We start from the raw sequence: 27,458 nt of genomic DNA, 5'->3' as shown, positions 1-27,458 counted from the left end.
GAATTCTGAGCTTTCCCATCACTCTGGTTCAATTATCCAGGTAACTGTCTATATCTGGTAATATATGGTTTCCTACTAATATTAAGTTTCATGAATTCAAGGATCTTTTCTGACTTATTCACAATACTCCCATACCACCAGATACAGACTAGGCATTTAATAAATATTTACAGAAAGAAAGAAAGAATGAATGAATGAATGGCATTCTGTGGCGATTGAGGCATATGATAGATAGAGAACAGAATAGAGGGACCAGAAATAAACCCACATTGTATGGTCAAGTAATCTTTAGTAAAAGCACTAAGAACACACAGTGGGGAAAGTATAGTCTCTTCAATAAATGTTGGGAAGACTAGATATTCACAAGCAAAAGAATGATACTGACCTCTATATTCTATCACTCACAAAAAAAATTAACTTGAAATGGAATGAAGATATAAATATCAGACTTGAAGTTAAAACTAGAAGAAAGCAGAGGGGCAACAGATACCTGATGTTGGTTCTGGCAATGATTTGTTGTATATGACAACCAAAAACACAGGCAACAAAAGCAAAGAGACAAGTGGGACTACTTCAAACTAAAAAACTTCTTGCACAATAAGGAAACAATCAAGAGAGTGAAAAGGCAACCTATGGGACAGGAGAAAATATTTTTTTTTAGAAATTATTTTGAAAGTATTGAGAATATTGTCATACAGAATCCAGGAATATGTCAAAATTGTGAGAATAGGATTGTTTGAGGTTGAAGGGTTGAATTTTGTCCCTCCACAAAAAAAAAAAAAAAAAAAAAAAGCATGTTGAAGTCCTAATTCCTAGTACCTCAGGATGTGGCCTTATTTGGGAAAAGGATCTTTACATAGCAATTAAATGAAAGTGAGGTCACTAGGGTGGGCCCTAATGTAATATGACAGGAAGTCTACAAAAAGGGAAAATTTGGACACAGAGATGGACACGCATGGAGGGAAGATGATATGGAGAAATAGACAAAGGCTGTGTGAAGGGAAATACAAGGAAGATGCCTTGTGAGGACAGAGGACAGAATGGTGTATCTATAAGCCAAGGATTGCCAAAGCTCACTGGAAAATCACTAGAAGCTATCGAGAAGTGAGGAAGAACCATCCTCTACAGGTTTTAGAAGGAGTGTGGCCCTGTTGACACCTTGATTTGGGGCTTCTATTTCCAGGACTGTATGACAAGAAGTTTCTATTGTTCTAAGTTATCTGATTTGTGGTACTTTGTTATGGTAGCCCTAGCAAATGAATACAATGACCAAGGTTTATTCTAAAAATTCAAAGATGGTCATATCAGGAAATCAGTCTATTATATACAACAACAAACCAACAGACAAAATCCAGATGATGTCATAAATGCTGAAAAGGTGTTTGGTAAAAGCCAGGAGCAAATTTTAAAAACTCTGAGTAAAACTAGGAATAAAAAGAGTTAAGACCATAACCTAAGAACAAATATTATTCTTTTTTTTATTATTATTTTATATTATTTTATTTTATATTTTATATTATTTTATTTATTATTTTATTTGACAGACAGAGATCACAAGTAGGCAGAGAGGCAGGTGGCGGGGGGTAGGCTCCCTGCTGAGCAGAGAGTCCGATGCAGGGCTCGATCCCAGGACCCTGAGATCATGACCTGAGCAGAAGGCAGAGGCTTTAACCCACTGAGCAACCCAGGTGCCTCCCAAGAACAAATATTATTCTAAACAGTAGCATTCTAAAACAATTTCATGTGAAATCAGAAATTAGTTTGTCAGCAATCACTATCATTATTTCATATTCTCTTGGTTTTAGCAAGTGCAGTATGACAAAAAAATAACTGATATGAACAGTAAAGAAAAAGAGTTGAAATTACTATTTTTGTTAAAATGATTGTATATCTCAAAAAAACCCTAGAAAACTTCCCACTAGAATTAAAAGACAATTTGACTTTTTTGCTACATTAGCAATAAGTTCTTAAAGGAAAAAAGAAAAATATTCCACTTAGAAGAGTGGCAAGAATTATATAACACCTGAGCATAAATTTTAAAAGGAAGGCACAGAACCTATACAAAGAAAATTGTAAGCTCTTATTGAAGAGCATAAACTGAGATATGAAGAAATGGAAACCCATGTCATATTCTTGAATGAGAAAACTTACTATCATATAAATGTCAATTCTTTTTTTTAAGATTTTATTTATTTGTCAGAGAGAGAGACAAACAGACAGACAGACAGTGAGCACAAGCAGGGGAAGCAGTAGGCAAAGGGAGAAGCAGGCTTCCCACTGAGTAAGGAGCCTGATGCAGGACCCTGGGATCATGAACTGAGCCAAAGGCAACCACTTAACTGAATGAGCCACCCAGGTGTCCCAAAAGTGTTAATTCTTTCAAAGTTATATGTATATTTATTTTTATTCCAAATAAAACCCAACAGGAAATTATCTAGAGAAACTGGATAAATTGAACTTAACTTTCCTATAAAAATTTAAATTGGGTTCTTGTTTTATATCATATGCAAAATTATAATCCATATGAATTAAAGACTTAGATGAAAAATGTAAAAGTCATTGAAAATACTCTAAAAAATAGTGTATACTGTCTAGAAGTTGGAAAAACCTTGTTATTCCAGGATGGATATGCAGAAGGTATAAACAAAAAGATACATGTGTCTGATGGATAAAAGTTTTTTTTTTTTAAAGGTTTTATTTATTTATTTGACAGAGAGAGAGGAGAGAGAGAGCACAAGCAGGGCGAATGGCAGGCAGAGGCAAAGGGAGAGACAGGTACCCCACTGAGCAGGTAGCCTGATGTGAGGCTCGATCCCAGGACCCTGAGATCATGGGTTGAAGGCAGCTGAAGGCTGAAGGCAGATGCTTAAACAACTGAGCCACCCTGATGCCCCGACAAATAAAAGTTTAAAACTTTTCATATGGTAAAAAGATATAAATAAGTTATATACAATAAATTTAGGAAAACGCTATTATAAACTGACAAGAAAAAGACATTCCAACAGAAAAATGAGCAAAAAATATAATTCATAGTACAATGCCAATTAATATACAAAAATATACTCCCTATATCCAGGGTAAGAGAAATTAAAGTACTACTGAGAAATCACTTTACATCCATCAGACTGACAAAAATTTAAAAGAGCAGTAACACCTCTCACTGCTGAGGAGGAAAGAAAAAGGTGCATGCACACAGAGATGGGAGAAATAGGATTTGACAAAAAATGTTTTAAAATTAAAACATACAGGGCACCTGGGTGGTGCAGTCTGTTCAGCAGCCAATTCTTGGTTTTGGCTCAGGCATGATCTCAGGGTCGTGGGATCAAGGCTCACAACGGGCTCCACACTCAGCATGGAGTCTGCTTCAGATTCTCTCTCCCTCTGCCCCTCCTGCCTACCGGCTTTCTCTTTTTCCTCTAAAAAATGCATATAAAGCAACAATTCCATTCTTTTTTTTTGTAAGAAAAGGAGAGAGAGGGTTGGGAGAACAAAGGGAAAAGGAAAGAGAGAATCTTAAGTAGGCTCCGTGCCCAGTGCAGAGCCCAGGGCTCTATCTCAGGACCCTGAGATCAGGACGTGAGCTGAAATCACGTTGAATGTGTAACTGACTCATCCAGGCGCCCCCAGTAATTCCAGTCTTAGGAAGCTCTTCCAAGATATATGTATGAGGATGTTTTACATAGTATTGTTTATTTGTGCAAAAATCCAATAAGAGTTGAATTAATTTTAAATGGATTGATTCTGAAAAATGGTTGAATAAATTTTGATATATTCACATCATGGGATATTACTAAGCCATTATGCAAAATGAAATAGATCTAAACCAGTTGATGCATAAGAATTTGCAAAGCATATTGCTGAGTGAACAAAAACAAGACAGAAAAGTGTGCAAAATGTAATCCAACTTTTAAAAAAAGTTAAAACCCCCAAGTAGGTATATGATTACATACCTATATGTACACACACACACACACACACACACACGAATTCATAGACAGAAAAAAGTACAAAATGATACATACCAAAATGGTTCACCTGTTACCTGATGGATGGGTGTATGAGGCGGGTGAAGAAACAGAGCAAAGGAGAAGGGGAGAAGCGAGAACAAAGAGACTGCATGAAAATCACTAGCGTGTAAGTTGTAGTTCAATTTATTAAAAATTATATGTATACTACATGAGTATATATTAATTAAGAAATGAGGGGAAAATGATGCTTTCTTCCTGTCTTATAGAGATGTCCGTTACATATAGTTAAAAGCAGTTTAGAATAATGTACTTATTACACACTTATTTCTGGAGAGGGACACTCAGCTCATCCCTTCTATATGTGTGCAGGAGCAAGAGAAACTTATAGAATGCTACACACTGGTTTGCTAGCACTGTTTCTCGCTGCAGTTGGACCTGGGACTGGGGATAGCAGCAGGATAACCAGCTTCTTCTTTACATATCTTTATGTGCTTTCTTTCTTGGGAAAAAAAAAAAAAAATCAACGAAGAAAGCCAAATGCCTATACAAGTCAGTACGAAGCAGGCTCAGTGTGGGTTGTGATGACGCAGAATTCACACTGAAAAGCATTTAGTTTGAAATAAAAAGAAAAATAACACAAAAAACATTTTGTGAGAGGGGGGAAAAAAGATACTCATGGGGGCAGGACCTGATTTAAATTTTTGTGTGTCAAGCGTTTAGAAATAAGATTCCAAAATGTCATGCGGATTTTATGGAACAGATAGGGAAACATATATACTTTCCTTTTTATTCATCTGTCCTCCAATCACAGAATCTGTCACCAGGGCCAAAGAAGGCAGAATGCTTGCAGAATGCTTCTAACTCTCTGATGCTAAACGCTTACCATCACGGGAAGGAGTACCTACTCTCCCAGGAGTACAGTATCAGGGAGAAGTCCTGCTCCACCTTCCTCCCGTCATAGCCAAGGAAACCGAACCAGCCGGCCACGCTCATCTTTGATCCTTTCCATTCTCTCAATGACAGGAAAATTATTTCAGGATTTTCTCTCAGAGCAAATACATGCTAAACAAGTAACGGTGGTATTTCCTTAGTTCACTAAGTGCAAGTTCTCCTATTTACATCTAAGAACAAACCGTCAACAGATATACTGAACAAAAATGAAAGGCATGGAGCCTGTTTAGGCAGCCCTTTGTTAATTGATAGAGCAACTGCTTCAAACCACAAGGTCAGTCCTCGGTCATTCATTTGTTCATCCTTCCTTTTACTGAATCAACATTCAATGAGCACTTACTATACCCCTGACATTGCGAGGTGCTGGGGTGACAAACATGAATAAAACATGGTCCCTGCTTACCATTCAGTTGGGAACAGACAGGCTACCAAACGAGTGAGACGAAAATACAGATCAAGTGTGGATGGACCAGTTCACTCTGACTGGGTTTTCAGGGGCGGCTTCATCAAGGCTAAGCCTGACACATGAGTCAGGCCATGTTGGATGGAGGATTTTAGAGATAATGGCAGGAGCAAAAGCAAGCGAGGAGCATGTTGGAGGAAAGGATCAGAATTTAGCCCAATCCAAGAAAAGAACACAGGAGAAAACTTGAAATTCGAATGTTCTAGCCCAAGGATAAAAGTAAGTTCAATCCAAGTGCCAGATAATTTGCGGCCCAACCCCTGTGTGCCTGACACATAGGAGGTGCTCAGTAAATAAGGTCTGGGTAAATCCTGACCGACTGTGTAATCTCTCGGTTTGATTCACTGAATGATTTCAGAGTTTTTACCATGTACCGTCCAGGATCTAAATCTCCCATCATTCCTTTCAGGTGTGTGTTTTCCGTTCGGACAGCTTTATATCTCATATCTGAGACCTGAAAACAGATTGATAGGTAAAAGTGAGTGTAAAATATATAATAGAAGCTGCACAATAGTATTAGAATTAATTTTATTAACCTAAATGTTTTCTGAGTGTAGTGAAGACAAACACTGATTAGGCATGATCATCCCAAATCAGTATTTGCATTCCGTTTTCATTTTGGCAGCCTTCACTTAACCCTCCTTGCCTGATCAGTGCTAAATTAAAAACATATACCGACAATAATGACTCCTTTACTTTTTTCTTTCCAATTCCAAAATTCCATTTCTCACTTCTATTTTCTACTGTATGAAAATTAGCACCAGAAAAATCACAACTTAAAAAACATGGAATTCTTCACTACGTAATTAAGTTTTACAATATGCAAACATGATTTTTATGTTTAATTTTGTTCTTTCTAATATTTCTGCCAAACTACCCTTTTTTTGGGGGGGGGAGTGACTACTTCATTTTGTCTAATTTATTTCTTCTTCCCTGATTTCTTCTACTTGACAGCACTTAGACATAGTGTCTGCTCTTTTATTCAATAGGTTTCATTTCTATGTAAAACTCTCCCCTTTAAATAATTTACTTTCGTAGATTACAAAATATGTTCTCCCTAAAAAAAAAAACTAAGAACATAGAAAAGTATAAAGAATAAAATGAGAATCACCCATAATCCAGCTACCAGATCACTGCTAACAGTTTTCAATATCTTTTCCTGTACAGGTACAACTAATGCTATTATCCCATCTACGCTATGTTTCTGTGTACTGTACAAATTAATCACAGTTTAAGATTTATCATTGGATAAGAGCCAACTCTCGTTTTTATAATACACAGGATTTAAATAGCCATCTTATTGGTGAAGTGACCCTCAAATGCCTAGAAAGTTACTGAATGGCACTTTCAAACCCTCTCGATTTGGGGTTAAACAACAACAACAACAGATAAACCTTAGCTTTAACTAACAAGTCACCAATTTGATCATGAGTATGAGATTGAGGGCATTTCGAAAGAAACAGAAGGAAGGGAGGGAGGGTAGACTTTGAAGTTATTTGCAGTATTTTAACAGTAGAATGGTATAATTGCTGATTTTTTTTTTTTTACCATGAACCGTGCTGTGCATTGAGTCAATGTTCAGTAAATATGGACTAATTTTCATGTTTCAACATCCTTTTTTAAAATCCCAAGATATGGGGTACCTGGGTAGCTCAGTCAGTTAAGTGTCTGCCTTCAGCTAAGGTCATGATCCTGGAGTCCTGGGATCAAGCCCCACATTGGGCTTTCTGCTCAGCGGGGAGCCTGCTTCTCCCTCTGCCCCTTACCCTGCTTTCATGCTCTAATAAAGAAAATCTTAAAAAAAAAAACAAAACCCCAAAATAAATACATAAGATGGGGGTGAGAAGTATCCACAAAAACCTGGAATAGAGACTTTTTTTTTTTTTTAAAGATTTTATTTATTTATTTGAGAGAGAGACAGTGAAAGAGAACATGAGAGGGGAGAAAATCAGAGGGAGAAGCAGACTCTCCAAGGAGCAGGGAGCCCGATGTGAGACTCCATCCCAGGACCCTGGGATCATGACCTGAGCCAAAGGCAGTCGCTTAACCAACTGAGCCATCCAGGCGCCCGACTTTTTTTTTTTTTTTTTTTAAGACAAAAATATTAATGGAACTACAGGACACAGATTCAGGAAGAAATCTTTGACTGGAGCGTTCTGTGGGAGGTGATCAAAATATGTGTCATAAGGAAATGTTAGGATGAGATTCAGTGCAATTATCTTCTGTCGTCACTTTAGCCCTGGATCTGTTTTGATGACACTTTGCGATATTTTGCAAAGGTTTCAGGGGGCTCCACCAAGCATTTCCATGATGCTAGTCTCAGACACAATACCGAAAAACACAGTGTTTTGTTCTTCCTCGAGGAAAACCAGGGTCTCCACTGGGCAAGACAGTGACCCAGCCGAGGGCTGTCCTGCCCGCTTGCGTACCTGTTGTTTTGCTAACATTTTTTCTTTGATTTCTAACTCCATTTTTAACTGTCTTTCCAGAAGGGCAGCTTTCTTCATGATAGTTGCTATAGTGATCTCCTTCTGATGAAGCTCCTCGGTTAGGTCAGAGATTTCGTTCCTCATTCTTTCCTGCTCAGAGCCATGGTCCTCTTCCTCCTGGTAGAGTTGCCTTCTTATCTGCAGTAGAGACATTGTGGCAAATATTAACATGTCTTTTTCTTTATCAAGCAACTTAAGGCTTTTGTTAGCCATGTTCAGCCTTTCCGTCCTGTCTTAAACCTTTGGCAAGCCCCACTTTACCCTCCTTTTCCGATCAATGCTGAATTAAAGAGATACTTACAATAAATGACTCATTTACTTTTTTTCCTTTCAAGTTCAAAATTCTGTTGTTCACTTCTAGTTTCTATTGTATGCAAGTCATCACTTACTACCAATGCTACTTTGATAACTACTTTGACAGGAAGTCAAAGAAAATAAAGAAAATATTATCAAGCACTTACCTCCAAGCATAACTGAGGTCTAATTAGAATACAAAACCTGCACATAATTATTGTATACAATTTGGTGAGTTTGGACGTACACTCATGTTACTATCATCACAATCAATACAATAATCATACCCATTACCTCGGAAGTTTCCCTGTGTTCCTTTTTGCTTTAGACCCTCTTAAAAATTTAAGTGCATAATTCCTTGCTGTCAACTATAGATACTGTTCTAGAACTTAACTTTATACCCATCAAATGACCACTGAGGAATGCTTGGTAGAAGAGACTTTAGACCCACTATGCAGAGGCAGATGGATCAACCATGTTTTTAGGGAGAAAAATTTGGCTTAGAATGATTAAGTGACTTGTTCAAGGTCCCAAAGCTATTAACCAACAGAGCTGGGACTAGAACCTAGGACTCTGAGCTTTAAATTCAGTGCCTTTTTGACTAAATTATGTGTACCTTGTATGTCTAAACATTATGTTTTTCAGAATCACATTATAATAAATTTCAAACTTAATGTGTCTATGAAAATGCATCACCTCCTCCCCTTAAGCAGGTGGAGTCTCGTTCTCAACCATAGTTAGGCCTTCCCTGTCAGCAACCTCCGGACCACCCGGGGCTCCTCCCCACCCTTGTCCTACCACATGCAGACAGGCAGCAAGTTCTGTCCCTCACACTTCACCTCTAAACTGCTCCTCCGCTCTCCATTTCTACTACTACTGTCTTGGTCCAGCCTCTTACCACCTTTCTAGAAATCATTCACTGTCTCTCATTCTTGAGATTTGGAGATAAAGTACATAGTCGCCAATATCATGAAAATCATAGTCCCTTGTGGGAAAAAATCAATAGTTACAACACACAGTAGCAATCCACATCAGCAGTATGCAGTAGAGGGATGCTTAACCCAGGCTGGGGATATCAGGATGGGCTTCCTGGAGGAGGGGACATCAGACAAATACTGAAGGACGAATGGAAGCCAGATGGAAGGCAGGGATGGAGAAGTGCCCCAGGCAAAGAGTGCAGGGAAGACAGGCAGGGGTCGGGGTTTGTGGAGAAACCCATGCCCAGTGAAGCAAAAGGAGCCTGGGGTGGTGACGACTCGATGTGTTGTGAGAAATAAGGCTGGAGAGCTTAATGGAGCCCATCCACAAAGATTTATATGAATTTCTCCAGGGCACTTAATTCTAAAATTGATTTTTTTTTTCATTTCATCTTTAAAGGTTTTAGGATCTATCTGTAAAAGAATAAGGGCACTCTCTTTCTCTCTCTCTCTCTCTTTAAACATAGCCAGAATATCAATATCTTAAAAATATTAGCAATTCCTCAATATCATCAAATATCCAGGAAGTATTCAAATTTAAAAATGTGTCAGGACTGTAATGAATGTTTTTTGCTTATTCGAATTGTGATCTAAATATGAGGACTGGCTCATATCTTTATAAAGCCCCTTGTTTTGTGTTTGTGTGTGTTCTAGTCTATATACATCATTTCATTTAATTCCTGCAACAGTTCTCTAGTTTGTGGAATGAGAAGTTAAGTACGTAACCTTTCTAAGTCATATTCCTGCTGACAGGACGTCTGATTCCAAGACCTTACCCCCCATGCTATGTAACCTCTGGGAGGTTACATTACCACGGTGCTATGTAACCCCTGGGAGCCGAACCCTGAAAGGTTGTTCACACAGTGGAAAAGCTAGCATGGATGACCTAATGTGGAAAGGATGCAAGTCCAGAAGGAAAACCTGATCTGTCCTCAGCTCTATACCACCAACCCCTCATGTGGGATTCTATGTTTATTATTAACAATCTTAGAATTTCAGAGTTGGGGGTGTGCATTGGAGGTTCACTCAGTTAAGCATCTGACTCTTGATTTTGCTCAGGTCATGATCTCAGGGTCGTGAGATTGAGCCTCATGTTGGGCTCCGCACTGGGTGTGAAGCCTGCTTAAATTCTCTCCCTCCCTCTCCCTCTACCCCTTAAAAGAAAAAAAGAAAAAGAATTTCAGATTTGGATATGACCTTAGGAGTCTCTCAGTCCAAGCCCAACCCCATCACTGAACAGATGGAGAGGGAAAAAAAGACTCCCAAGGAAGGGAATGGACTGGGCCTAAGTTACCCAGCTCCTAAGAGCAGGAGAGAAGAGTACAGATATCCTCACCCTGAGGACAGTGTGAAACATCTCCTTTCATTTCCAATCTTCTCTCTCCAATTTTTTTTTTCTTTACAATTTATTTGATGAAACCACGGGGTTCTTTGTGTGGTTTGTCCCAGTTTGGATTTTGCTAATGGCATCCCTGTTGTGTGGTTAACATGTTTTCTCAAAACGGAACTTTCAGAATACAAAAAAAAAAAAAATGAATATACTATTAGTAAAAAGGAGTAAACTGTTTTTATTATTTTCAGAGCATTCAGATATTAAAACAACATGCTCTGCTGCAAAGCTTCCCTTTAAATGAGATTAATTTACCGAGCTCTAAATGACCTTTGGCTTTATTAAAAATGTCAATTTTATCACGAAGTACATGACAAAAATAGTTCTACACTGAAAAAAGAGAAAGAAAGCAAGCACTTGCAGGATTCATAATACGTGGCTCTTGTTGCTTTTATTACAAGAGAATGAAAATGCTCTCCACAAACACTTCCTGGGAGCTCTAGCTATTTATACACAATTCATTTGTTACCTTTCTTGCATGGCAGTGCATTATCTAGAGGTCTCCAAGAGCCTATGAAGATAATTTGTGCCTTGCCTTCTCTCCTTCCATACTGAAACTGTGCAATGTCAGTAGATTCCTATTATTCAAAGTGTTACTGAGTCTATGGGTTAAGAATAGTGTAACTCTACTTTAGGTGGCTTTAATCAACCTTTGTATCATAATGCCTTCGCTGGGGATACCAGCAAAGATGTAGTTTTTTAAAGTTATATGTTTAAATAGCAGTGAAATCAGTTTCATAGGATTATGTGAAAAATAAAAGGAAAATGATCTTTAGTTTATAACACCTCTTCTACACTTAATAGCTACGTGATGGTCAACTCTGTGGGAGAGAGAATTTGTCTTTTGCATCACTGTAGTTCCTACAGAAACAAGCAGAATAGCCATAGTCCTACTCAATGCTCAATAAATGTATTTTGAATTTATACAAATGGCAACTGAATTTATGAGCCTACACAATTATGGGAGACCTTCACGTTGATATTAATTCACTTGTTTTCCAAATATTTATTTTCACTTTTCTATGTCAGGTGCTGTCCTGGGCTAGATGATGATTTGAATCCATGCCCAGGTTTTCCCTACTTTTAACAATTGTTTAGATCATATAACATTGACTATTTAGGTGTGGTTCAAACCTAAAGACTAAAGACATGGGTAGTAGCCATGATAAGCTCATGGAAAGGAAGCCTCTACTGGATTCTGTTAGAGGGCGAAGAGAATATACTTTTTGTAGAGAGCTGAGAACCACAAGGTCTTTGACGTCAGAGCTCAGGCCTTAATCATCCCTGTATTGCTTGTTATTGGCAGATTACTTGGCATGGCTTAGGTGCTCAGTGACAAACGTGGGTGTAACCAATAACAGTGGCAGCCTCCACTCACTCAGCACCTCCTCTGAGCTAGGCAGGCCTTGTTCCAAGCACTTTACATGCATTTATAAAATGGATTTTAACTTAAGGGGAGGGTATGGGCTCTGGAGTCAGATTGCCTGGATCTGAATCTGACCTCTGCTGCCAATGGCTGTGTAATATTGGGGCAAATTACCCAACTTCTCTGTGCCTTAGTGTCCTCAAATGTACAAAAAGATGATGTTATACTACTTTATAAACTGTTGTGAGGAATCAATGAGCTGAGATTTGCTAGGCCCTCAGAGCCCCTCCTGGTGCATGGGGACTGCTATTTAAGTAGCAGAATTATTAGTAGCCCCTTTAAGCCGCATCACAGTTGTAGCAGGCAGGTACTACACATTCCATCTTCATCCTAGAAATGGGCAACTTGCCCAGGCAACTTCCCTGAGCTTATGTACCTACTCGATGGTTGGAGGCCTGAGTCTGGGCTCTCATACTTCTTGCAATAAGCTACTTGTCATGGAGCCCAGTGTCAGTCTCCCAGTGGCACAGTGAGGACTTAAGGTTTGTGTTTTTTGTAGCATCATGCAGAAGAATGTTGGAATTAGCAGCCTGGTAGCTTATTGTCTTAGGGGAAAATATAGAAGGAAAAAGAAAGGAATGAGAAGGAAGGTTCCCCCCCACCCCACCCATTTTGTGTTCAAGGACTTCAGATCAGCCTGGAAGAATGAAACCCATTTTTTCCCATACCTTGTTCAATTCTTTTTCATGATTTGGTTGATCTAGGTTCACTGAAAACAGCTCTTTCCTCTTCCTTTCTGATTCTTTAGTAGAAGGTGAATAAGATGATTCAAGTCTACAAATTGAACAATGCGAATAAAAATTAAACTTAACTTGGCAAACTGTCATGGTTATATTGTCAATTTAGACTGTTGTAGGTTGTAGAGATAGATTATTAGTTTATTGGAAAAATTTCTAGTTCCAGATTGCAAATTCTAATACATTCAGATCCCATAAGTATTTATATATTTAACTGAGTGCAAATGGTTTGAGTGAAAAAAAAAAGGTAGCAATTAATATGGAATTTCAATTATGCCTTGAAAATTGACAGAATACTGAGTTTGCATTTGTAGATAAGATTTTTATATAAGGAGACTATTTCCTATAATAAAATAGCTTGGGAGCCCCTTTAAAAAAAGGAAACACATCTAACTAGCTTGTACATCATGGAAAGGAACTATGCCAAGAGAAGTCTGAGGGGAGCAGCTACTCCATAAAAGTGACCCCAAATAACTAAATCTGACAGTCTACCCAGAGAAAGCACAAATACATCTGTTCTTTGGCTGCTTAATTTATAAAAGGAATTGCCAGCGCATAGGGATACCAGAGAGGAAACGCAGAAACTAGTATAAACAGTATAATTTCTATAGGAGGTTTGGAGAAGTACAACTGGGTTCACTTCTAAATAAGGGAAGTTGGTAAATGAAAAAAAAATCATTGAAACAGAAAATAAAAATAGCCAGGGAAGGACAGTAGCATGCTTTCTATTGTTTGACTAATCTCTTCAAGTCTGGTGTTTTGAGGAATGTACCCACCTGTAAGGGAGTATAAGTTCAGATTTCCAAAGAACTTTTTAAAAGGCTCCATATATCACAAACTTAAACCACACAAACAGAATCTGAGCAATGACAGAGAAATACCTGATGTAAATACTGAAAAGAAAGAGATATTTTAAAAGGCATAGGTTTGTAGTGATATCCCTGAGGTACTTGTATCTAGACCGTATTGCCTTTCTTCTGATTATCAAATATATGTGTTAACTGAAGAAAACAGAGGATATCAGAGTATATGATGCTATTATATCATCAGGGAAAAAGAATTATTGGCATTTTTGTGTATATTATCATCTTTCTTCTATGCATGTGGTTATAAATGTATAAATGTTTCCCATACAATTAGAAAGTTCTGCACACATTATTTTTCAGTCCCCTTTTGTTTCCTACTCAGTAATATATTGTGAGCATTTTATCCAATATTCTCTTCCAACATTATTTCAGAATCAGTCTTAAATTTTTCTTATTTGCTATTATTTGAAAGGGGTGAAAAATGACATTTCCTATTTTTCAATTCTTCCAAAGCAATTTCAAGGAATGGAATGCTGAATGAATTGCGGGGTGGGGGAAACACCCTCATGGTGGTCTTGTAAATTTCACTGAGCAACTGGAACAAACACTGAAGGTCAATGTGGACAAGTTCAAAGAAGAAAACAGTAATCATGCTAATATAAAGCTAATAATCATAGTATGTGAAGGAATTATCATTTGTTAGGTAGAGTGTTGGAATTATTTTTAATAATTCTCAGAACATATCACACCACGGTGCTTCTGTAGCTAAAGATAAAGGAAAATCTAACAAAATCATAGCATTATTGAGAAAGGTTCTGAAAATGAGTAAAAAGCATTACTATGCTACTTGTATAAAACTACTGTGTGTCTACACCCAGGAGGCTGGGCTGCCTTGTGTTTATACCACTGGAAAGAAAAATAGAGTCCAAAGGAAAGAAACCGAAACAATAGAAAGGCTAGAATCACCTTCATAAAAGAACAAACCAAAAGCATGAGAAACTTTCAATGGGAAAGATGAAGGTTAAGAAGACTAGGCCCAAAGTCTGAAATACAATGGAAGCTGTGAAAAGATAAGTATCTATCTTTCCATCACATCTCAGAATAATACTAGAACTGAGGAATACCCTCCAAACAACAAAGCTGAAGTTTGGAGACCAAAATAAATACCACTTTAAGCAGAGAATGGCATTAGGCATAACAAAAGAATTGTATTGGCCAAATATGTGAATAACTGCAAGATTTTAGATGATATCATACCTTGAAGGAAAGCGGACCAGGTCTGGAGTTCAGCACTGGCCTTGTGGGACAGCACCACAGAAAGTACCTACAGTGCTCTTCCATAAAACCACAGCTACACAGAGGGTGAAAGGTTTGCTCTTCTGGGAAATTTCTTACGTATTTAGGCATATACACATCCTTTGTACAAAGACATTTCTCATCAACTCACCACACTGGAACAGTGCCTTGTGCGCTATATTTTCCCAGTAGATTTATTAATGATCAGTGATGAAATCTATAGCTTGCATATACAGTATTCTCTAGCGCTGACTGGCTAATAGGCATTCTACTGTCTTTGGTGAGATACACAATAGGTCATTTTTTAGGAAGTTAATTTGCCATTTGTTGTAAGTGTAGAGCTCAAAAAAAAAATTCAAGCAAGTCCCACAACTTTAAACAAAGAATCATTGCCTTTAAAATCAGGTAATCATCTTTCAGCAAAATATCCCTTACCATTTGATTATCAGTTTTTAAAATCCTATCATTAGCCTTCAGATCTGAGAAGGATTCAAGTTCCAGTGAGAATTAGAACATTAGTGAGTGGTTCGAACAGTCAGACTTTCTACTCACAAGTATAAATATTTCATTATCCTTAGCAGTCCCATTTCCTTTGTGGTTCTGGAATATACAATATCTGTCTGATTTTAAAAGAGGAAAAAAATCTGCTCTAACAAAACCCCCTTAATGGAACTGACAAAGTAGTGAGTATGGAGACCAAAAGAAATACATTTACAAGTGAAAAAGTTAGTAACAGGTTTATAGGCAATCAAAATAAAAACATTTAAAAATATGGAATAAATCTTATTTATCAATATATGCAATTAAATATCAGCTTAATACTACTTTCTTTACAGTATCCTGAAAAATAAAAGTTCTAAGAAAATGTCCAACTCACTGTGCTACATAAGTATCCATAAATAAGAATATAATTTTCTAGCTAAGTAAATATATTCATTTTGAAGATGAAATAATCATGGATTTAATTTTTAATACCAAATATTATTCAATAATTAACAGCATGTTAATACAACAAAGACTTAATTCTCATTTTAAATCTCAAACTCTTAAGATATTCAAACACTGTGTCTTGAACTACTTCTCTCAGCCTGCTGAGTATAAAGAATATACCTTTTTTTACTTTCTTGAATATTTTGGCACTCTCCTATTTTTAATAATTCTCTGTGCAGCTGCAATCGTTCCATTTCTATGATTCTCAAGAGATCATCACGTGACTGTAACTCACTTTTCACCTCTGAGAGTCCTGCTTCCATGGCCTATATAAAAACATCAAAGAGGTCCAGTGCTCACATTTGGATATCATGATTATAATATATTTAAAATATTTAACATCTAGGAACCAGCCTAATTCCAAATTAAGTGGTATTGAGTCCTTGGTTGGCTCTAACAGAATTCCATTCATTCATTCATTTACTCAACGAATATTTGCTGAGTCCTTATTATGTGCTCAACCCTGACGATACAGACATAGACTCTGTTCTCAGCGAGCTTACAGTCTAGGGATAAGGAGTAATCATTAATCATACAAATCTGATCACACTGTATGGGAGTTTGAGAGATTCTAAAGGTATGAATAAAATATTAATGTGTAAAATTTGGATTAATGCCAATAATTCCTAATTTAAAGACAATAGCCAAGAAGAATCTAATTTCAAAGCTGGCGAACACAGTGAGTTATAAACCATGGTCTGCGGGTCCACTACTGTCCAACAATCCAGTGAATCCAGTGTTTTATTTTGTTGATAAGAGGTTTGAGCAAGATTAAAAGCTGCTGGGAAGGGTCCAGGTAGGAGAGAGGAGGAATAATTGTAATGGTGTTGGTTCCTGGGAAGGTGGGCGGAGTGAGTTCCAAAGTCCAAGTGGAGGAATCGCCTAAAACAAAAAATGAAGGAAGGAAGATGGAATGTAGAATGGAGGTTTGTGCATCTGAATATGGAGAGATAAGACAGTGGCTTTCTGTTGGCTTCTATTTTTCTTGTGAAACAGAAAGATTTCACTAGAAGGAGTAGGGGAGGTGGGGGTATTGGAGGAATTTTTAAAAAGATTTTATTTATTTATTTGAGAGAGAGAGAGAGAGCATGAGCAGAGGAAGGGGTGGAGGGGGAGGGGAGAAGCAGACTCCCCTCTGAGCAGGGAGCATGATGTGGGGCTTGATCCCAGGACCCTGGGATCATAACCTGAGCTGAAGGCAGATGATTAACTGACTGAGTCACCCAGGTGTGCCCATGGGATTGATGTTTAAGAGTGGAGAAGGTCTGACATGGCCAGCAATCAGGATGGGAGAATCTGCTGACTGGAGCAGCAGAAGAGGCTTCCTGGCAGTGCTGAGTACTCATTTGAGATTCGTGGCCATGACCTGTTGAGTGATTTTCTCCAGCAGTACTTGGCTGTTCTCTGGGAGAAAGGTTATGATAGTATTCTGGTCACTGAACCAAGTACCAAAGAGTCCTTTTTTTAAAAAATATTTGCATCCACAGTGACAAATAATTAATTTGGATTTTATGCAAAAGCATGCCAATTTTAAAGCTACATCTAAGTTAAACAAATTCACTAATTCTGTGTCAGGTTCCATCTACTCACATATACAGGGAAACTAATATTTATTAAGCACACCTGACCCAGGTCATCAGCTCCATTGCCACTTTAGTAGATGAGGAAATCAAAGGTCAGAGTTGGTCCACATTCACAAAGCTCAAAAATGGCAGATTTTAGAAAAGAAAAATCCAGGTCTTTTGTCTACTAGTCCAGTTGGAACATCCAAAATGCAAAAATAATTTGTTTCATGAAAAATTAATGAAACAGACTGTTGGTTAAAAACAGTCTGTTTCATTAATGAAACAGCTTATTGGTTAAAACAGGGTGGGGTGTTATGAAGGTGGGAGGTTCCCCTGCTAATAAAGGCTGTAGAAAATATCTTTAAAAAATCATTGGTTCAATAACAAATTTATTTGAATATAATCCACATTCCATAAAATTCATCCATTGAAAGCATATAATTCAGCGGACCTTAGTATGTTCACAAAGTTCTGCAGGTATCACCACTAATTCCAGAACATTTTCATCACAACCAAAATAAACCCCATATCCATTAGTACTCATTTCCCAATTTCCCTCCCCCTTGTCCCTGGCAGCCACGAACATATGTTCTGTCTCTATGGAATTGCCTATTCTGGACATTTCACACAAATGGACTCCTATAACATGTGGCCTTTGCAATTGGCTTCTTTCACTCAGCATAATGCTTTCAAGGTGCATCCATGTTATAGCAGGTATTGGGATTTTATTCCCTTTTGGTGAGGGATAATATTTAATTATATGAATATGCCACATTTTGTTTATTAGTTTGCCAGTTGCTGGACATCTGATGTTTCTTCTTTTTGGCCATAATGCTGCTATAAAATTTCATGTACAAGCTTTGGGCATGTTTCCTTATTCATTAATTCTTATCCCCAAATTCAGAGAGCCTAGAAATATAATTATGCAGACAGTATAGGACATATGAGTTCCCAAAGAAACTTTTTTTTAACCAAAGCCTTAGATTTATATTATTTTCCGGGAGACCTAGAGACCTGCGTTTGTGGAAAGACCTCACTGCAATACATTAGCCCCACAAGTTCCCCGCTGACTTGGAAATAAGAGTAAAAATATATTCCAACAGGTGATCTAATAAACTTGTTTAGATAAAGATGTGTTTGAATAAAGCCCCTGTTTCAAACAGTGAGGATTTTTCAGATGAGGCTGAAATTTCAAAATAAACAAAAGAAATGTGAAACAATAGATTCACAAGTAGAAAAACAAATTGATTTGATGTATATGTCATCCATTACTTTGGCTAATTGAAGAAGGCACCATCTGGGCTCCCTGACTTGCAGATTTGCCACCACTTGAAGCTACACGTGGGCAAGAAGCTTCACTTGGGGAAAGGAGAGGATAAAAAGGCTTTAACTCCAGGCCATTGAAATGCAGAGTCACCATGGGCTAGAGTTAATTAAAATTCAGTAAAATGTGATAATAATAGTTTATTTGTTTACTGTTATTGGAAAAGAATACCTATAAGACTGATATTTGGGAAAAATAAGCTTATTTGTGATCTAGCTACCCAGGTAAGAGAATTTATCAAAATTGAAACTTTTCATAATATAAACCAATAATAATGATTTGACACGTTTTTCTAGCATGGATGAATATGCAAAATACTTTAATTATAATAGACAGAATTATGTAAATTGACTATAAAAGTACAAGAAAAGAAGCTTTGCTGATACAGATAAATTGAGAGTTGTTTTTTGACTTAATGCAATATCCCTTTGAATTCAATGTCAATAATACTGAGATGACACAGAATTAGTGAATTTGTTTAACTTAGATGTAGCTTTAAAATTGGCATGCTTTTGCATAAAATCCAAATTAATTATTTGTCACTGTGGATGCAAATATTTTTTAAAAAAAGGACTCTTTGGTACTTGGTTCAGTGACCAGAATACTATCAAGATTGTTTGGAACAAATTAAATATGTAAATCTACTTTTTTTTTTCTTAAGTAAACATGCCCCCCCCCCCCCCCATGTGGGGCTGGAACTCGAGAGTGGCATCCTCTACCGAATGAGCCAGCCAGGAGCCCCTGTAAATCTACTTTTTGAACTGTAAATTTTATGACATCTAAACACAGATCAAGTATTTCCAGTGACTACTTGTCTTTCAAATTGAGGTATGTTGTAAGTGTAACTACACACCAGATTTTGAGGACTTAGTATGAAAAGAAATGTAAAATATCTCATTATCTCATTAATAACTTTTTACGTTGATTATATGTTGAAATGATAATATTTTAACCACTGAGCCACCCAGGCACCCTGAAATGCTAATGTTTTAGATATATGTTGGTTTGAATAAAATAGATCACTATTATGTATTAATTTCATCCATGTCTTATGACTTTTTTTAATGTGATTACTAGAAAAATGTAAAATGATAGTTGTGACTTGTATTTCTGTGGGACAATGTGGCTCTAGTGCCTTAAGGATCCATTAACAAGCCAACAGAAAAGGTCAGTTTTGGGGGGGCATAGGTATTAGAAAAACGCAACAATTTCTTTTTGTCATTAACTTTTAATGGGAAATGCCACATATTTTAAAAATGTGAGCATAGTATAGCGTAGTAAATAAATATGTGCAATGGCATTAATATGTATGCAGACACATTTCAAAGTTGTGGAAAGACAAGTGAGATGTGATTCATGTGAAAATCCAGATGCAGCTGGCATTAAAGTGTGTTGTAAACTAAAGAGAATTGTATATACTATAAGTGACAGTAATTCAAATTGAAATGGTTGTCTTTCTAAATTCATGTGTGAGATGTGGAACACTGTCACATGACAGGTTTGCAAAAAGAGAAGAGAAACTTCTTTCTAAATATATGTACTGGTTAAGTGATTATTTACCTCTAATTATTCCCATTTGGTAAAATATGAATTTTGTAAAACAAGTTTAAGGCCCATCTATTTAGTTAGAAATTTGCCTAATGGTTTGAGAGCAGTGCTTTTTAAACCTTCAAACCAGCTACCAAATAGTAAATAATTGATAACTTCTTATTTCGTATTTGCTTTAAAGCAAGAGAATGAAACATAGGTCAAATTTAGAAATAAAACAAGGAAAAGGGCAAATAAAAGCATTATTTTCAGCATTTGTCTTCTAAAGACATCAAAAACAAGTAGTGTTTTCTTGGGCATAGAAATCTGATCTGTTAGCTACCTTCAAGTTTTTGAACCAAATTACTTCTCAAAGATCTTTTTCACTTAAAGCTTTAACATACTTTCATATGTTAAGCATACTCCAGAATAATTTGGTTTTTTAATACATGTGATTCTTTTGTGAAATACAAAATGGAGGTTCTTGGTTTAAATTTAATAATATCCCTAGACCTAAGGATAACTAAATTATTTTTGTTTAGTGAACAAAAATCTGTAAAAATAACTTTGGCAAATTGTCTCATAGAAATTGGCATAGAAATAAAGATAAATAAGGGTCATATTAAAATGTATCATTAACTATGAAAAAGATCATAAAATAGAGTAGAAAATTCCTCATGAAGAATATGAGAAAAAGAAATATTTCAAAATTAAATCAAGTTTTCTCAACCTCGGCACTATCTATACTTTGTTCTGGATAATTCTTTGTTGTGGGGGTTGTCTTGTGCAATTTTGGATGTAGTGTATCAGGCCTCTACACACTAGATGCCAATAGCATCCCTCTACCCCATTATGACAACCACAGATATAGCCAAGCATCACCAGGTGTCACTTGGGAAGCAAAATCACTCCACTAGAGAATCACCGATTTAAAGGAAAGGCATAACGTTTAGGGACAACTAATACTGTTATTTTATAACCTTTGGTATAAATATCAATATGAATTATTTCACAATTGATTGACTTCTATGAGTGGCTGGGCTTTTATTTTTTTAGTATATATTCAGGAACATTGGTAAATCATTATGTATGTTAATATACATATATATCAGGAAAAGTGAAAGTGGATAACATGGCCTTTCCTTAGGCCAGACGAGCTATGGAGCCTTCTCAGGAGTGCATGTATGTAAGTCCTGAGAAGTCTGTAGAGCTCTTGGGCAGAAGGATGAGTCGTACCCTGCTGAACTTGGGTCAGGAGAGTTGATTTATTCCCAAAGGACACATCTCCCAAAGGACAGGGAGGCCTTGACCATTAGGTGGTCTGAGGTCTCTACTTCCTGCTACACGTTCAGATTCTCTGGTTGCACCTTCTCCCTTCTTGTCAATAGGAGTGTCAGTGTGAGAAGTGTTCATATAAGTCATTCACTTGGAGAGAGGGAAGAGATTATAGTCTGAACTGAGAATGTGAATTTATTAATGTTTCTCAATGTACACTTTTCCTATCTGCAATATTCTTTCTTTTAACCAGATTCCTCAACTCCCTTCCTGGAAAAATATAACAGATGAAATTCTGAGAAGGAGAAAGGTGGTGCTGGTCAAGGAAAGCATTATAGAGAAGGTCAGTCATGCCGCCAAGGAAGGAGAACAGAGGCTGTTTCTAGAATACAGGGTAAGAGCAGCCCTTTCTATTTTCCAAGTGAGCCCAACAACTGAAGGCTGAACCTCAGCCTATAACAGAGAATGTTCTTGGATGCTATAATAGGTCCAGACAAAATTTTTGGGGGGGGGAGATTAAGAGGAACTGATGTTAGTGGAGAAGTTGAACCTCACTGAAGCATACAAGCAGACTCCATAACTGGGCTCACTCATGAAATACGTTAGGGAAAACGAAAGAGAATAGAACAGAAAATAGATCTCTGGGGACCAGAACCAAAAAGACCTCAAAAAGGGACAAAGAAGACTGACTCTTCAGTCTGTGCTGGAGGACCTAAAGCCCAGGGGAGAATATTTGGGAACGACCCACAAATATATTCTCCTAACTTACTGACTGTGATCCCGGTGCAGACTCTAGCAGTACATAGACAGCTGCAGAATGTCTTGAAATAAAAGACAGAGGCCTGACCAATTGCCCAGGGAGATTGAGAAGGGAGCCCCTGAGAGAAAATGCCCTCAGAAGTAGAGGTTCTGCAAACCCCTCAGTCAGGACTGGTGGGCTGATAGGCAAACTGAACACCAGAAGCCACCTGACAGCCTCTCAAGTAGAAGAGGAAGGGTTAGTCTGATTTATGGTATAGCAAAGCTGGAGAAAACACCATTGGTACCACGCCTATTTCTAAACAATTTGTGGCTTGTTCAGGGCTTAGGATCTGTGGTTTGCTCACTTTGTTTGTTTACATCTATATGATAATTTGTATTAGAATCACACCCCTGCCCCGCCCCCCCACCCCCACACAAAGCTGGATTTAGGGATGAAGGAGATGTCCTTCTCTTAGAAATACCATGGAGGAGGAGAAACCGGGAGCCTTGTGTTCAGCCCCCCTACAGACATGGAGAAAGAGGAAATGGAGGAGTAGATGCCGGTAGAGAAAGAAAGAAAAGAACGAACCCCATATATAATGTGGCAGGATGGGGAAATGAGGAGTTGGCCCAAGACTAAGAAATGACCTCGGGAATTTAAGTGGTAGAAGATCCTGAGGAATATCTTAGAGAAGTGGAGGTCTGCTCAGATAGTGACCTCCAGAGTTTATATCTCAGCGTGAGGAAGGGATGGAGTGGAACTAAGAATGGGCCAGCAGACATGCTCGAGCTGGTAGAGAGAGGCCAAATGCTTGTAGGGAGGAGATAAGACCAAAATTGGAGATAAAACTATAGAATCTGTCAACTAACTGGGATATCCATGAATAAGAAATATATATTGAGTAAAGAAATTGGTAATGACCAATTTTGATGAATGCTGTATTACTTTCTTAGTGACGCAGAAGTAGACAAGAAAGAGAGAGAGAGAGAGAAGGAGGAGAGGAAGGAAGGAAGGACAAAAGAACAGAGAGAGGAAGAAAGGGAAGGAGGAGGGAGGGAGGAAGAGACAGAAAGATTGCTGGGTTAAGAAGAAAATTCATGCTTAGAAAAACCAGCAATCACATCTGCCAGGATAGAAATTTCTTAAGAACAAACAACTCCCCCCACCCCAAACTCCAGACTACTTGGTAAATGATTATGGTAAAGTGAACAGTGATAAATCCCAGGGAGTGACCTCCATGCCTCTCATTGAGGTAATTAGAGGTAATTGCCAGTTTTTCTTTTGTGTTGTTTCTCTTTTTCTTATGAATGTAAGAAGTTTCTGTACATTAAGAATTGTTGACCCTTACTGGTCTCCTGGGTCTTCAACCCAGGATTTCTGCAAGTCAGGGAGGCACAGGGTCAGAGAGAATCTGGGGACACAGGGCAGTGTGTGGCCAGAGGGCCATGTGTTAGGCACGGGGTCTGTGAGTGAGCGCTCTTCTGTCCTGGTAACGCCATCGTTCTGTACTACTGGAGGACTCATGTTCACTCTGGTGGGGAAAAGCATCTATGGGATTAGAGAATTTACCTATCAAGTGAGAATTACTAAGAAGAACTAGGAACAGAATTTACACATGGCATAGAAAATTAGCTTTCTAATCTATATACCAGTTCAGTCACGATTTCTACAACTCATGGGCAGTATCAGTTGTAAAATAAAGAATCACCTGGCACTGTCTTTGGTACATCTTCAGTTCTTGTAAGAGCTTCTGATTTTCATCTTGTAACTTATTCCTGCTTAATGCTATTTCACTCACAGCTGACTTTAGTTTTTCAATAATGAACTCATCTCTTTCACTGGCTTCGCAACTATGATCCGGGTCGCACATCAACCGAGGATCTTCTGAGGTGCTGTCTTCTGAGCACTGCTTTTTACCGCTGAGTTGAGTTTGGTAACTTTGTGCCTGTTTCTGAGAAAGATTAATTAAGACTGTGTTAATGAAAGGGAGAACATCGTATTTAAGCTTCCATAAATAACATTCAAGAATGGGAGAAAAGGCTTGGGAAAAACATCTTTCAGTATGTTTGTAGTGGAGTTTCTCTTTGTAATTCAGTCTTGTTTTTTTTTTTTTTTTTTTTTTTTCTAAAACCTCCATTTCAGATGATGTAAAGAGAAAACATAGTTGTAGAACCTCAGAGCAAAGACACAGAGTAGGGGAGGGGGTTTGGAGTAGGGAAGTCTTAATAAGTAAGAAACAATGTACAGAAGAGGAAAATTGTGGCTACAATCACACAATAGTTGAAAAGGTCAATAGGATGGAAAATAACCAAAATGAACAAAATTAAACAAAGACACTTGGATTGTAGGAAAGACTTGTCAACATGTATAACAAGGGTCAACAATTCTTAATGTACAAAAACTTCTTACATTCATAAGAAAAGGCGAAACAACACAAAAGAAAAACTGGCAAAATTTATAAACAGGAAATCACAGAAAAGGAAATAGAAAAGTCTAAGAAGGAAAGGAAGAGATGCTCAACCTTACAAGTAGTCAGAGAAATGCAAAACAAATCAAGCCATTCTGCTATCAGTCCAAGTCAGTAAAAATAAAAAGACTGATAACATTCCATATTGGTGAATATATGAGTACCCCCACAAAATGTCCATGAGTGAAAATTACTATAATCATTTGGGAAGTAATATGCTGGTATTTATCATAAAAATTTGAATATACATAATGCCCTGTGGCTCAAGAATTATTTCTAGGATTTTTAATCTAACAAAAGAGAAATATTAGCATTTAAAGATGTATGTACAAGGATATTTGTTAGAGTATTATAATAGCAAAAAACCTAAAACAACCTGAATGCTCATCAATAAGGAAATGATTGAAAGAATTATGGTATAGCTACTATATACTATGATACATATGGTAATAGAAACCAAATTCTATTAAATATTATTCAGAATTAATTAATGACTTGAAAGAGTATCCATGAGGAAGGATAATTATTAAGTAAAACAACAAAATTTTAAAAAGGAAAAAATATACAACTTCCCCCAAATACATACTTTACATGTTTGTACAAACAAAGAAAAAGTACAGAAAGAAAAACACCTATTATTTGTATTAAATCAATAAGAATAGAGAAGATGAAGTTATAGGTTTTACATTGGATTATTTTGTATTGTTGAATTCAGAGACCATATATAACTTAAGTAATTCAAGGAATGTAAAGAATGAAAAGTAAGAAAACAAACCAAAATCAAACAAAAACCACAGTTTCTCACTGGCTTCAATAAAAATTCCAAATTCCTTGGCCAGGACTTTAAAGCTTATTATAATCTGTATCCAATTCACCAGGCTTACCAACTCCTACCCTTCCTCGCCTTCCACAGGGACTCGCAGCCAACTGGCCCATTTTCAATACCCATAATTTTCCTTTTGCTCTCTTGCTTCAGTCATTTTACTCCCATTACTTCCACCACCCAAAATATCTTCTCAAAATACAACCATTCTTCAAGGTCCAGCCCAGTCCTACTCCTGTTGGAGGACAATTGCTCACTATCTCAGCTCACTATCTCTGAACTCTAAAAGGGTTTCCTATTCACTTGCCATTAATTATCTGTAAATATATACATGTGTTGTCTCTACACCTAAGCTGTAAGGTTCTCGAGGTCAGGAACCAAGCAATCTCAGTCTTTTTAAGCAACCTGCCCATAGGCATGCAAAAACATATGTTTTTTAATGATATAATCAAACGGTCACTTTTAAAAGTACCATCCTTTGAGACATGTAGACTAAATTCACCATTACAAATTTTCATGCACTTGCGACTTTACCCAGTGTTAGATCTACTCTGGTTATTTTCTCTTAGTTGGCATTTGTATCTGTAATAAGATTGGTAACAAAGATGGTAATAGTTAACCTCTAATTTTTTCTAAGTTAGAGGGTAGTATTAGGTAATGTACCTGAAATTGATTACACTTCTCAGATAATAATTTTTGTTGAGCATCTAAAGAAACCAGATGAGTCTGATAGAGTATCTCTTGCTTGTCCCATTCTCTTGACTTTGCTCTAAATTCCTTTTTAAAAAGTGGGGGACAAACATAAATTGAAGAAAATTATTCACTTAAAAGCACAATGAGTAAGGCTTCTTTCATTTGTACATCTTCATTCTAAACAACTATATCCATTCTTTCCTCATTTGGAAAACAAAATAAAGTCACTCATCTTGAGTTTATTACTAGATATAGCTTCTGATTCTTATCACCAAACCTGTATTCTTAATTTTATTTGTTTGTTTATATGGGATGAGGCTTGGACTGATTTAGTGACTTTGTCCCCTTGTGGATTTCAAGGCTACTCTCCAAGGTAAAGCCAAAATCAGCTCATTCTGGGGGAACAGAACAGCTATTTCAGTCCTAACTTAGGATACCAGCAGAGCTGCCCTGGGGAAGAAGTGGGGTAATGAGTTTGATGCAACATACTTGGTTCTACAAGTTTTTGTTCAAAGTAGTGTATTTGTAGAACATGAATGCTCACAACTTAACACAAGGAAGGGATATGGCTTTGGGAATCAATCAGTCAAGGAAGGCTATAAATTAGGAGGCTCTTACAGTAATTAAAGATGACCTGAAATTGAGTGGTAGTCATAAGGTTGGAAAACTATATATAGATATGCCCCCCTTTGAATATATAATACCCTATGATAAATGGACCATGTTTATTAAGACAAATGGGAACAGTTCATATAAAGTTATTGACTTTGATTCTGACATTTCACAATTTAAAATTAGGTACACAAAAACAGGGTCTTCAATAATAGCGACAAATTTACAAAACTAGGCTCCTTTATAAAATAGCTGATATTTCAAATTAGTATAATGCAGATTTTAAAAATTCCTGTTTACTTTTAGTTTTGGAAGGAATTTTTGGAGTTAGAAGTCAAAATATGGACAAGGTTGACTTACACGGTTCATATCTTTCAGATAATACTAGTATTTAGCAAACACACCCGACAATCTCAATCTTGAAAATAAATATTTCCCAGCATGCTTTAAGAGAAGGCAAATTCTCTTTACGAATTCTACAACAGGTAGAAATGAGGTCAAGAATGAGGCCAAGTAGGCTAGAAATTTGGGTCACAGAAATATCAGCAGGTGCTCATAACAGTCCTGGTTTCTTGATGTTACAGATGTATTGGTTTCAAAACTGGTTTCAAGCCCACAAACATATCCATAGGTTATGGGACCA

The 27,458-nt window shown here is 37.1% G+C and overlaps 1 protein-coding gene across 2 annotated transcripts in view; it reads right to left on the bottom strand.

Annotated features, from left to right (window-relative positions):
- DEUP1 (deuterosome assembly protein 1) overlaps positions 1-27,458 on the bottom strand; it is an 81,590-nt gene that overhangs the window by 22,851 nt on the left and 31,281 nt on the right. For both annotated transcript variants that reach the window (XM_059391689.1, XM_059391699.1), the window contains exons 6-10: positions 23,929-24,171; positions 15,908-16,053; positions 12,627-12,732; positions 7,812-8,009; positions 5,750-5,836 (exon numbers count right to left, since the gene is read on the bottom strand). In XM_059391689.1, coding sequence (XP_059247672.1) covers positions 5,750-5,836; positions 7,812-8,009; positions 12,627-12,732; positions 15,908-16,053; positions 23,929-24,171 — 780 coding nt within the window. The remainder of the gene's footprint in view (positions 1-5,749; positions 5,837-7,811; positions 8,010-12,626; positions 12,733-15,907; positions 16,054-23,928; positions 24,172-27,458) is intronic.

This window comes from Mustela nigripes, chromosome 1 (genome assembly GCF_022355385.1).
Source record: "Mustela nigripes isolate SB6536 chromosome 1, MUSNIG.SB6536, whole genome shotgun sequence".
NCBI lineage: Eukaryota > Metazoa > Chordata > Mammalia > Carnivora > Mustelidae > Mustela > Mustela nigripes.
Note: the sequence above shows the minus strand (reverse complement) of the source record. Positions and strands in the feature narration are given on the sequence as shown.